This window comes from Manacus candei, unplaced genomic scaffold (assembly GCF_025592945.1).
Source record: "Manacus candei isolate 608988 ecotype Guabito, Panama unplaced genomic scaffold, ASM2559294v1 h1tg000011l, whole genome shotgun sequence".
NCBI lineage: Eukaryota > Metazoa > Chordata > Aves > Passeriformes > Pipridae > Manacus > Manacus candei.
The window spans coordinates 20,884,761-20,896,807 of NW_026138059.1; the positions used below are offsets into that span (position 1 = coordinate 20,884,761).

Consider the following 12,047-nt stretch of genomic DNA (forward strand, 5'->3'; position numbering starts at 1 on the left):
TGCTAAAGGAACAAAAGCTCGCCAAGCTGTTTCAGTGCACTATTTGGACTCTGAAGGTGAGTTAAGATGCATAAGTGGACATGACCTTATTTTACAGAGTGGTCACAGAGGGCAATCCAGCCAGAGCTACATTACCAATCGGTTCACGTTTAAGTTGCTACGAGGCTCCTTGAATTTCTGCCAGCATCGTTCTCCCTGTTCAGACCCTGAACCGTTCCCAACTCGCCTCCGAACCCCAGCCCCACGCCAGCGCGCCTCTGCGGTCCCTCCAGGTCTCTCCCAGTAGATTACCGGGCAGCTCCCCACATCAGATCGCCGCTCTTCTCGGAGCTGCAGGCAGAAAACATTGCCCTCAGTGTTCCTTTTAGAGGGTGTTGTGTTTGTCTGAGAATCCCACCCGTTCCTCAGCTGCATCAGCCCGAGGATGCGGAGAGCGCTGGCCGAAGGAAGGTGAAATGCCCCCGTGGGTATCCCTGTGTAGATGGATATATTCCGCCGCCGGGGCGCCCCCCCCGCTCCCCCGGGCCTGCCCCGGGAACGCCCCCGCGGGTGCTGCTGCCTTGGAGCGCCTGGCGCTGGGGCAGCGCCGGCCTCTCCCTTCTCTCCCTCCCCCGCCCGCGAAGGCGCCTCCCGCCCGGCCACAGACACAGCCCCGGCCCCGGCCCTGCGCACAGCGGCGGATCCCTCGGGCAGCGTGCACGGAGAGCCATGGCGCGGTGCCGCGGCAATGTCCGCTTCCTCCTCCTCCTCCTCCTCCTCTGCAGCGCCGCGGCAGCCGGGTACGTGGGGCCGGGGGCAGGCGGGGGCGCCGCACCTCCCCTCCCCTCCCGCCCGGCGCGGGGGCTGCGGGGCAGCGAACGCTTCTCGGGGCTCCCGGCGCCGGGCTGGAGCCGGTCCGGAGAGCGGCAGAGCAGCGCTCCCCGCTCCCCGCCCTGCGCGCCCAGGAGCGCCCAGTGGGTGAGCATCACCTCCAGCCTCCGCAGCAGAGAGCAACGGGAGGGCTTTGCAACATGTATCGTATGTCTTTATATGGACGCTGTTACTTTTTTTGGGACTGTATTTCACTGCTTGCCCTTACTCCCTCTGCCTGTTTGGACTTTCTAGACCTACGTTCCTTGTGGCAGTTCCCTGGAACATCAGGCCTGGAGCAAACCTGACTGTTGGGGTAGCTCTGCTGCCGGACAGCCCAGCGCAGGTCACCGTAAGGGGAGAAGTGATCAGAGATAACGAGACCATCTTGAGCAGGGAAATGGTCTTTGAGAAAGGTAAGGGAATGGACTTGGTCTGGAAATATTTGATTTGCCTTCTCACACAAATATTTTGTTGCTCCCAAAATATCTCAACTTCTAAATGGTACTAAAATAGGAACTTTATTTTACCAAGTAAAAGTCGCTATGGGAAAATAAACTCGTACACTGCTGGCTCTGTTTGCAGTTGGGCAACTGTGCTGGATGGCAAGTGGCTGTGTGGATGTGCTAACTCATTTTAAACTCTGAAAATAAACAGGAGTAGCAAAGTGGGATGGATGTGGGATTTCTGAGGAGCCAGGAAGTACTCTGGTCAATGTAGTGGGGCCACTGAAGAAGTAGTAGAAGAAGAGTTGCTTACCGGTAGCTTGTTAAGGTGCAAAGTGGAAGCATGTGCGAGAACGGTAAGGGTGGAACAAACAAGGTAATAAAGCAACTGAAGCTGCTTCTCATGCCCTAAGAATGGGAGGACCTGAGGACAGTAGTGAAGATGAGTGTGTCAGACACCTTTACTCTGAGACCCTGCATTTGAAGAAAGGGAAATTTTTAAGAATCAAGAACTGAATTGTGGACAGACTGGGGATTGAAGAGCAAGTTGATTTGATCTATGCCACCAGGCAGCAGTAGAGGATGTGGTGGCAGTTCTGAATAGCTGAAGAGCTGAGATATCCTGGTCAGTGTTCCTTTTCAGAAAGGTCAGTTGAGAACAGAAGCATAGAGATGTCCTGCTGGAGATTTGTCCTCATGAGAAAGAAAATATTTTATATGGATAGTCCAGCTTTCCCACTGCTCCTAATATGAGGCAATATAAATGACATCCAAACTCTAGCTTTTTATCTGTTAAAAGTAGAGAGTCTAGGGGCAGCATCAGGTCCTGAATAATCTACCCTGCTATAATGCACTTTCTCTATCGCTCATCTAATTCTTCTATTAATGTTTTATAGTTAATATAAATGCCTTAATTGGAAGCATCACACCTTCATTTCAATGCCTTCATGAAAGCCCACCTCTTTTCACAACCTGTAGAGAAGACTGAGGCCTTGAGTGTGATGGAGTGCGTTTGACCAGATAAAAAAATTTATGGCCCCATGATGCAGAAAAGCATATCTGATCAAAACTCTTCTTGGTATTTCAAATATTCAGAAAAGTTTTCCAGAACTATGCATTGACAGTTATACAGTTTGGATATTGTTTATCCAGTTATTGTTATCAGGTGCCATGTCCTCCAATAGCCAGTGTAAAAGCATAAACCTGAGGCAAATTTCACTGTAGTGGTATGGCTAATAAAAAAAAAAAAAAAGTGTTCATTTCTGATTTAAATCAGTTTTATACACCTAATCTGTTAGTGTCCTAATCTAACACTAACAGTTGTGGTGATGTATGCCTAAGGCAATTACTTTAGCAACTACAATTTGCATGCAGGTAAAACAGACTGTCTGTCATGCCTACAGTTCTAATTCTTAAGTGTCTGTAACACATTACCTGCTAATTTTAGATTTTGCTTATTCAGAAGTTTAGGCCAAATCTAGGATCTAGACATAGTGGGGGATTCAGCAGTGGATAAAGGAAAATTTTTGTTCTGTGGAGAAAATAACTTTGATGTATTTATTATGCTATTAGTAATGAGCTTGCCATTTTAAATTCACAATTCCTCTTCAAACCTTTCCTGGCAGTATTTTGATATGGAACCAAACAAACCTAAACCAACTAACTTTTTTTGTTTTCTTTTGAAAGAAAAAATTATTAAAAGAAAAATAATTTCTTCCCTTTTTCTTCTTCTAACTATACTGGCTTTTTCCTGCTTCTATTCTACTTCAACGTCGAGTTCAGTGAGCCTTGCATGAGTTTCAACCTGTCTGTTGTTGTCCTTTTCAACATTAAAAGGCAGACAAACAACTGGTAATTCCAAGCTTGTGAAAATATATGGATGTCTCTTATCTGCTGAGCCTACAGAACAATCCCTGGGAGCTGCTAAAGTCAGAGTGAACAGTGGGTGATCAGGAACAGGTATGACACTGTATCAGACTGGATACAGTGAGGAAAAAGGAGAAATGCTGTAGTGCATTATTAACTTTTAATCTTTCTCCTGTCTTTTAAATATATCTTTGAATTGTCTATGGTTTTTTTTACTTGATAAATGGAACAGGAAAAAAAAAGATGTTGAGTAGCTGAGTATACGGTGTATAGTTTGCAAGTCCTCTTGGAAAATTCTTAACATTTAGTATGTGGCCATCAATTTTTTCTAGTCAGGTTACATAATCTGTTAGTCATTTGTTCTCTGTGAACAAATACGTAAGCAAAACTGTTAAGGGCCAGAAGCAAGGGAACTGCCCTCAAACAGAGGATGTAGTGTTGAAGATGTGTATCCAAAAGTGCTACAGGAGTGGATTAGTTCTGACTCAGAGAGAAAGCAAGTTGTCAGGGAGAAGCAAAAGCAGTTTGTCAGTGTAAGTTCCTAAAGCTTTAAATTCTTCACTGAAGAACAAAATAATAAGATAAAATATGTAGTGGTATTGCTATAGCTGAACTAGTATGTGACTGAAGGAAGGCAGGAGGAGGAGGTTTTATTAGGCCAGCTGTTGCAGTTGAAGGAAAAAACCCAAGCATATCTCCAGGCACACAAAATCTTTAAATGACATCATTACTGCATATATTAGTGCCCAGAAAATGTTGCTTTATCTGACACTGAACACCTACCTTGGTTATGCTGCAAATTCAGTGGCACTGTTGCCTAAGCTGGCAATATGCTCTGTATTTTTCCTTGCGTGGTGACAGCAAAAACAGGGGATTAACTGCTCTGAAAATCTGATGTGACTGAAAAAGTTTTTATTTTGTTTGAATGGTTTTTTAGGCAGACAGGTCCTCTGGTTCGGTGTGCAAATATTTGTGCTGATGGAACTGAGATGGGTGCAGAGTTGGGAGTTGGATGGTGGAGACAGAGGACAGGCTGAGGACACAGTTTTTATTAGGGATGTTTAATCTTGTAGGCAAAGTTCAGCCAAGTGCCTAAGTGTAAGAGCTATTACATACCAGCCTAGCAAAGTGCTTCTGCAGTTGCTTTAAGTTAAAGATTCAGCCTGGTTCTCCAGTAGCAACTCAATATGATACATGTACTAGTCTAAGTTTCTCAATTAGCTCCATAAAAGGATCCTTTGATTGTTGAATTAGAGGCACAGGGTTTTTTTCTTACTATAATATAACCCTTCCTTTACATAAGAAATATATATGCCTTCTGATGGGTGATAAAACATTTACAGTTTTAATGTTACTGGAAGGGGAATTTTGGTATCTGAGTGATTCATGGGAAATTGTCCATTAGAGAAAGGCTTTAGCGGTGGAGATTGGTTCACATTATTATTGTGCTTTTTATATAACAAAAGGCAAATGTATTTACTAGTAAGTGGTTAGTGGATGTTCTTTGGAGTGAAGGAGAAAGTGCACATGTGTTTAAAGAAGTGCTGATATTTTGAACTTGGCTCGGTATTTCAGAATCGAAATGTATTGTATAGCAAGGGAGATTGTTTAAGACCAGTGTTTTGCTACAGAAATTAAGTTAATTATGTTAAATGTAGTGAAAACAGACCAACTGAATGTTTGCAAGCAGGAGGTTACTGCTACAGGTAAACTTTGTGTGAGCAAGTACAACCCCCCCCCAAAAAAGTCAGTGCATCATCAGAAGAGAATAGGTTTCCATTGCCTACAGTGGACTCCAGAAAAACACAAAGCACTAACTCAAGACGTTTCTGTGCACCGTGCCAAACCTTGACACACTTTCTGTGGAGATGCAGTATCAGAAAGATCCTCACTTTGATTGAAAATGACTGCAGAAGATAACAATGGCTTGTGTGCAATTGGAGCTGTTGGGTTTTCTGGGTCAACAACAGCAAAAAAAACCATGATGGGAATAACAGACAGGCAAGTTAAATTTCCAGCATGAATGGTTTCATTTTCAGTGATTGCAGTGAAGGATGATTCTTGCCGTGCATATTTATCCAGTCATTGATCAATAAAGATGTAGTTTGAACTAGCAAGAATTGTTGTCTTACAGGGTTTGCTACCCAGACTTTGCTGTGTGCTGTAGTGTTTGAGAAACCTTATGCCTTAATTGCGAGAAGTTCTGTGTTCATGCTAGAATGAATTGGAAAGAGTAAGTAGCATGTAAGTAGGAAAAAAAAATCAGTTTTAAGAAAAGCTTTCATGTGTCATGAAAGCTTTTCTACCTGACAGTGCAAATGTTTTTAATTCTAAAGAAAAAGATTCAGTTAGAGCTTCTGATATTTAAGGTACAATATAATGTATTTAAGACATGGTGAGTGAAAACTACTTTGTGAACTTACTGAAGAATCTCATTTACAGTAGCATGCATAGTTTGTAAATTAGTTATATATTTTAACTAATTTGCACTCCTTTTCTGTATTTCTGGAGAGGAGCAAACTTACTTGTTAACAGAGATTATTGAGCTAGAGTGTGCTAAATACTAAACTAGGATTTATGAAACATGGTAGTCTGTGAGAATGTTTGTCAAACTCAGACATGTAGTGATACTCCACACAGACAATGAAAATCTGCTTTTACCAGAAGGCATGTCTTACATATTTAATAATATGGTTCTGAGCACGTTAGTATGTGAAACAGTGAAAAACACTAGGAATAGGAAGTTGTAAAGTTACACCTAAATGGAGTGAAATGGCCCAAGAATGCCAGTCTCTGTTGTTAACCTTGAGTTGTATCTGTACCTTATGTCAGAATAAAATGACTGAGTTACTGGTGACTATACTGTCTATACTGCAAATCTGCAGGGTAAAGGGTTTTGCTGGCAGTTTAGTGGGACATCTTCTTTCTACCTAATTCTGCATCGGTGCCTGAAATTCCAAACAGCAAGAGAGCAGGAGTTGTGTGATTTTACATCCATAACCTCCGCCTCCAAAAGTATGTGTAGCTGTGCCTCATGAAACATAACTTGTCTAATAGTCAGCATATGCAGATAACCTATGCAAAATCAGAATGAAGGAAAAGTTTTTGGGAAGGAGGTGTTGGGGTTGGATCAAAGACAAGGGAACTAGTAGAGAAGAATGCACTCTCTTATGGGCTTTCATATTGCTGGAATACATAAAAGAAAAAAAGCCCCGTTTTCTGTGCCTGTTGTTGAATCCATCCTGCTAATAGGCCCCTTAAGTTGTTTGCAGAAAAATGGGACTAGTGATCCCATCCAGTACTTTAGCTTTATTTTAATGCTTGGCTGCTGTTTGAGATTTGAGGGAAAGAGTCCTTCTGTGACTCAAGGCTTATGTGTTTGTGCATGAGGTCTTTCTGGTCACCATGTTCACCAATATCCAGCCAAGGAGGGTGTGGCAGATCGAGTGCCTACAGGCTGTTTGACAGTACCTTCAGAAGGGTGGAATGTAGTAGAAATGCTGACAGTGGGGCAACTCTTACAGAGTAGGGAATGTTACGCATTCCAGTGTGGGGTTCCCTGTTGCTACTGTGAACTGGAAGGGCTTTACAGCTGTTAGAAAGAGGAGAAGAGAGAAAAACAAAGTAAAGGCTGTGAATTAGGGAAAAAAAAAGTGATGATGATAAACAAAGGAATTGGGAGGTAAGATGCTGTCAGAAACAAGGAGGGAAGCAAAGGGAGAAAGCTCTTGAGGGATGCTTACTAAAAAGATAAGTACACATTACCCTAACGGAGCAGAAAGATAAGAAATAAAGTAACTAAAGAGGATCTTCTCGCTGGCCAAAAAACAACAGAAAAAAAGGAAAACTGTATGTAATAACTGAAAATGAGATCAGATTACAAAGGTTGAGCTTAAAGAAGTAGCACAGGTAAGAAAGGACAAAACTGGTAAGGCCAAACCATTAGTAAGAAAGAATGTGAAAGATAATAAGACAGGGTTTTAAAATATCATATTGGTAACAAGAAGGCTAGCAAAGGATGTGGCTTCCTACTCACTCTGATGAGAAGGGCATTGGTTAATGATGCTGAGAAGCAGTAAGTGTTCAGTCTTCACTAAAAGGATCAACTAACTGTTATGGAAAAGGGTTAAGAATTAAGATAGCAAAAGGGGTGGAACAGTTTATAGAGTACTATGGTAAAATAGATGTGTAGGCCTGATAAAATTTTCTGTAGAATATTTAGGAATTGACTGAAATAATTTTAAACATGCTAGTGAAGTTTTGAGACCATGAGTGAAGAGACAGGCTCTGAAATATTGAAAACCTGCAAATAGAATGTGTTGCACCATGGGTTGGCAGGGGTTGTAGTGGAAAAGAAGCAGGATATTGTTATAGTTGATGTTTCTAAGGCTTTTGATAGTCTGGCATGGCACTCTGACAAGCCAGCTGGGGACGCAGGGACAGCATGAAATTCTTATTTAATATGTTTGTGGCTGGATGGAAAATAATATGCATCAGGTAGGTCTAAGTGGTTCACTCTCAAATGGGAAATGGGTTGCCCTGAAACTGTATTGTTCAGTATGACTGACAGGAATGAAAAAAATGAGAGTGTTTATTAGATTAGTGAAGGGTCTGGTAAGGTTGCTGGGAGAAAGGATTTGATTTTGAACTCATCTTGGCAATACTAGAAATGGTTAGAGGAAAAACTGGAGTGTGCTTCACTAGAGCTAGTGCATGGGTCTGATTTGGTTGAGGAATTAGAGAGTGTATGGGGAACACTGGATGGGGAACAAGGTGGTGCAGCAGTCCAACAGAAAACTGGGAATGTGTGTAGGGTGGGTGATGGTTTAAAGGTGAAAGCAGAATGTGAAAGCTTGTAAGTAATACTGTAGTTCTTAAAAAAGAAGGTAAATATTGTACTCAAAGGTATACACAGAAATAATTTCTGTAAGCTATGAGAAAGTATTCTAGTAATCTTCACAGCCTAATTAGGCATCCTGGGGAATGCTGTGCCTGATCTTTGGCACTCCTCATGGAGGCTGTGAACCAACTGGAGAAATTCCAGGGAGAACAGAGGGAAAGATCAGAGATCTCTCAGGAGGCAAGTTCAAACCTGATGGAAGAAGATGAGCTGTCACATGAGATGAAAATAAATTGTGGAACTCCATGTCCCAGTTATTGGGGATGGAAAATGTGATCTCACAAAATTAAGACTGAAGTCCATCAAGGACTGGCCCACTATGAAGACACTAGTTTTCGTTTTTCAAGCTCCAAGCCTCAGACTGCAAGCCTGGGAAGAGCAACCAAGGAAGGGTTACTGTGTACTTGTTCCTTTTTTATGCTGTTCAGATGTCTGTCCTTGACCATTGCTGGAGATGGGACCTTAGGCCAAACAGACTTTGTTTTAACCCAGGGAGTCTCTTCTACATTCTGGAAAGCATCTGGGGAGAGATGGGAGGAATTAGGGTCGAGTATCAGGAGAAGTGTGCAATGCACCTATTTATGTAGTGTTAGGTATATAAAAAGTAGCTTTACAGAGAAAAGGGTGGGAGCTAAGAGTAGATCTCCGGATGGGTCTACGGTGGTGTCCTGAGCGGTATCTAATTAGGAGGAGATCCAAGATGAGGTGCTGGGTTATAGTACCTGCAGAGGCAACAAGCAGTTGGGAAATTCATGAGTTTCCAGTCCTACACAATTGACTTCTCTTTTTATGAGACAATCAGCACTGGCAGTGTTACTGATTTCCATGCTTTGCTATGCATGACTACCTGTTTGTGAAGGCAGAGTTGAGATCCTATGAGCAAAGATTGAATAGCAAATGGCAAGAGATGATGTTGGTTCACCTAGACTCACTGTAGTCCAAATAAGTATGTGTGTGGAAAACACGGCCACAGTGACAGACCACTTCTCTAGCTTTCTGCAGGTGCAGATATGAGGTGCTTATTTTGTATGGTTAGGGGTTTATATTACCTTTATTCACTGATTAAGAAAGTATCTGGTATTGTTTTTATATATTTAAATAGCTCTGTGGCCTCAGAAAAGTCATGTGTCTTTGTCATCACAGACTCTGAATGTATTCCAGAAAATGGAAGAAAACCAATATGAAAACAAACCTTCTTCTTCCACTTCCTCTAAGTGTGGAAATTTAAATAGATCCTGAATGATTTATTTGCAGTGAATGAGTCTGAAATGTGACTTGGCTTTGGAATTTTGCTCCATTTACAGCAATTGATGTGATGAGGATGGTATTAATACTGCCAAATATCTGGCATATACAGGCTTAGCCACATTTTGTCCTAGTATGATTTTCCTGTGTTTTAAGTTGTAATAAAAACCTGCAGTTTCTTTAAATTGCCTTAATAGTGGCTTTATCTGTGTTTATTTCGTGGACATCAGAATGGATAGTAATTATGGCCAGTAGTGCCTTGAAAGCAGGATGTGTAGATGCCTGTGAGTTTGTGTGTTTGTGTATAGTCACCAAGGGAATGATGACATAACATTTAGTTGTGTAAAAGGCTTAAGTATGAGACAGTGCCCCTTCTTTTCCTACCTTCTGGTATGTATCTGTATCTGTATCTGTTCTGTCCTGACCATGAGTGTTTCTGGTTGTGCTTTTTATGGTTGGGTTGGTTTTCCCCTATTCTTCTGGTGGTGGAGAAAAGCAGATTAGGGAAAAAATCTTTGTATTTAACTGGAGAAGGGTTTTTTTCCTGGTTGTCAGGAAAATATCCATACACTTTACATTGCAGACTGAAGCTAGAACTTGCTAACAACTGCGGAGTTTGCTAAAATGTGGCTTTAAACAGAAAAACGTCTGTACATACTACCTCTCTTCTGTCTTCTAGAGCTGTGGTGCCCTGTTTCCTGACCAGATCCTCAGGTTCTGTTCCAGTTCAGATTATTCCTCCTGCCCTTTTACATCTTTCTCCATAGGCAGCGCTGCTACCCTGTGTCTCTCTCTCGCTTTATAATTTCTGAGTGCTTTTAACCTCCTCATTTGAAGAAAGTACTGAAAAGGAAAGGGGTGGTGGAAATAGGGAGTAGGGTAATGACTGGCTGTGGAGGGAAGCATACGTAGTGCTGGCAGACAGGAAGGGTTTAGGAGGCTTTTTGGAGCAAGTATATACCTCTTTGCTACAGGCCTGTCGGCCTCATTTGGCTTTGGATGTCAGCCCACATGCTGACGTCCCCTGGCAATCCCTATTGCATGTGTTTGAGTGTTGTATTGCCCCTCCTTCTATCAACCGTGCCAAATTTAGCCATAACTGAACAGCAGTGGCTCACACTATGTATTTTGGGCTATTTGTGTAACTAACCACTGCTAATTTGGGTGCTAGCTTTAGGATGATATCTGAGGAGTAGAACACATTTAAGAAAACTATAAACTCAACAGACCTGCAGGTCTTCTTGTTTGAAGAAAAAGTATTTTTCGCTCCCTGGACAGTTTAGACCTTGGTATTTATACTTCCTCTTTTTTTTTTCTTCTTTAAACAAAAAAAAATGTATATTTTGGACAGAAAAAAATCTGGAAGAACATTGAGGAACGTTATTTTTTATTTCTCTGATGTGAGGTTTTTGAAATAGACTCACCAGTAGAAAAAACTCTATTTGCTACTGCAAGGAAAATGCTTTTCTGTAAACATTCCCTAAGCATGGATATGTGAGCACAGCTCTCAGAAGAAAGATGTGGCACCATTTCAGTAAATCAGTCTGAAGTGAATCCAGTTATATTTTTTCTGTTCTTGCACAAGACTAAGAAGGGATGAGGATGTAGGTAGAAAAGTTTAAGTGAGAAAGTCTATATGTAGCAATATATGCCACATGAGCTAGAATATACAGTCAGTCCTAACTTGATGTAAATTAGAGACTGAAGTGCTGCTGTACTGATACGTATTGGCACAAGCTCTAGTTCACTGTGCCAAGCCATACAGTCATTTTCCTGGAACCTCTGTCCTTTTTTTGGAAGTCGAAACATTTATGTCTAGTCCTAGTGCTAGTGGTGTCAGCTCAAGAAAGGGTATCATAACTTTCTGGGTTTGGAGCAGGCCCATGCAAAGGAAAGCATTTAAGATACCATTGTTTGTGCGTCTTTCCATAGGTCTAAAAAAACACGCGTGTGTTTCGTTCTGTCAAACTTTTTCAATTTGCTTTATTGATAACAATACTGTTAGACCATGCCAAGAAATGGCAGGGTGAAAAGGTACATTAAAAAGATGACAATTTCCCCCTGATGTCTATACTGGTGACTTGTCACTACCACACTGTCTTTGATTCCTCTTCTGCTGGATAATCCTAAATGCCAAGGATTCTGAGGAAAAGGAAGCAGGACAGTGTGGCATTTGTTTTCCCTCTATCTCCATGTATTTTCTCGATGCAGTATTTATTGAATGAATACAGTACAAGCTTCAGGAATTCTGTGAAAGAAATGATTTTGCAAGTGGTGAGGATATTTTTTTCATGTGACTTCTGTGGGGATTTTTGGTTGTTTGTTTTGTAACTTTCTTCAAGATTAGTCTGCAACAGTCCACTGAATTTTCCTGCCTTCCCCTGCAGCTAGGTCATGGCTCCCAGCTGGATGTTTTCTTTGACTAATCCCTTGTGGTAGCAGGGGCCTGTGCCCTTGCCTGGTCTCTCCACTCTCTAGCCCACTGCAGTTGTGCTGGTTACTCCACTGCTGCAGAGGGAAGATGAGATGAGTCAGGAGGAAGCATTTGATGGTCTGCAGTGCCTGGTGTAGGTGGCTTAACTGTTCTGGGCTCTTTTCTTAACTTACTTCTGCCTGGAGTTAGTTACATGTAATCACTGGGAGCTGTATTTAATGACTGAACATATTCCTTGCAGGGATGTGTTGAAGGAGGGTGACAACTGTTGCCATTTCTGGAGACAGTAGATTTGACTGATCCCATG

At 41.9% G+C, this 12,047-nt stretch overlaps 1 protein-coding gene across 1 annotated transcript in view; it reads left to right on the forward strand.

Moving 5' to 3' along the window:
- The first annotated feature begins 208 nt into the window (after positions 1 to 208).
- The window catches only part of CD109 (CD109 molecule), a 74,341-nt gene continuing 62,502 nt past the window's right edge, over positions 209 to 12,047 (forward strand). The window contains 3 exon segments of the mRNA XM_051778006.1: positions 209 to 616; positions 619 to 779; positions 1,105 to 1,265. Coding sequence (XP_051633966.1) covers positions 482 to 616; positions 619 to 779; positions 1,105 to 1,265 — 457 coding nt within the window. The 5' untranslated portion in view covers positions 209 to 481.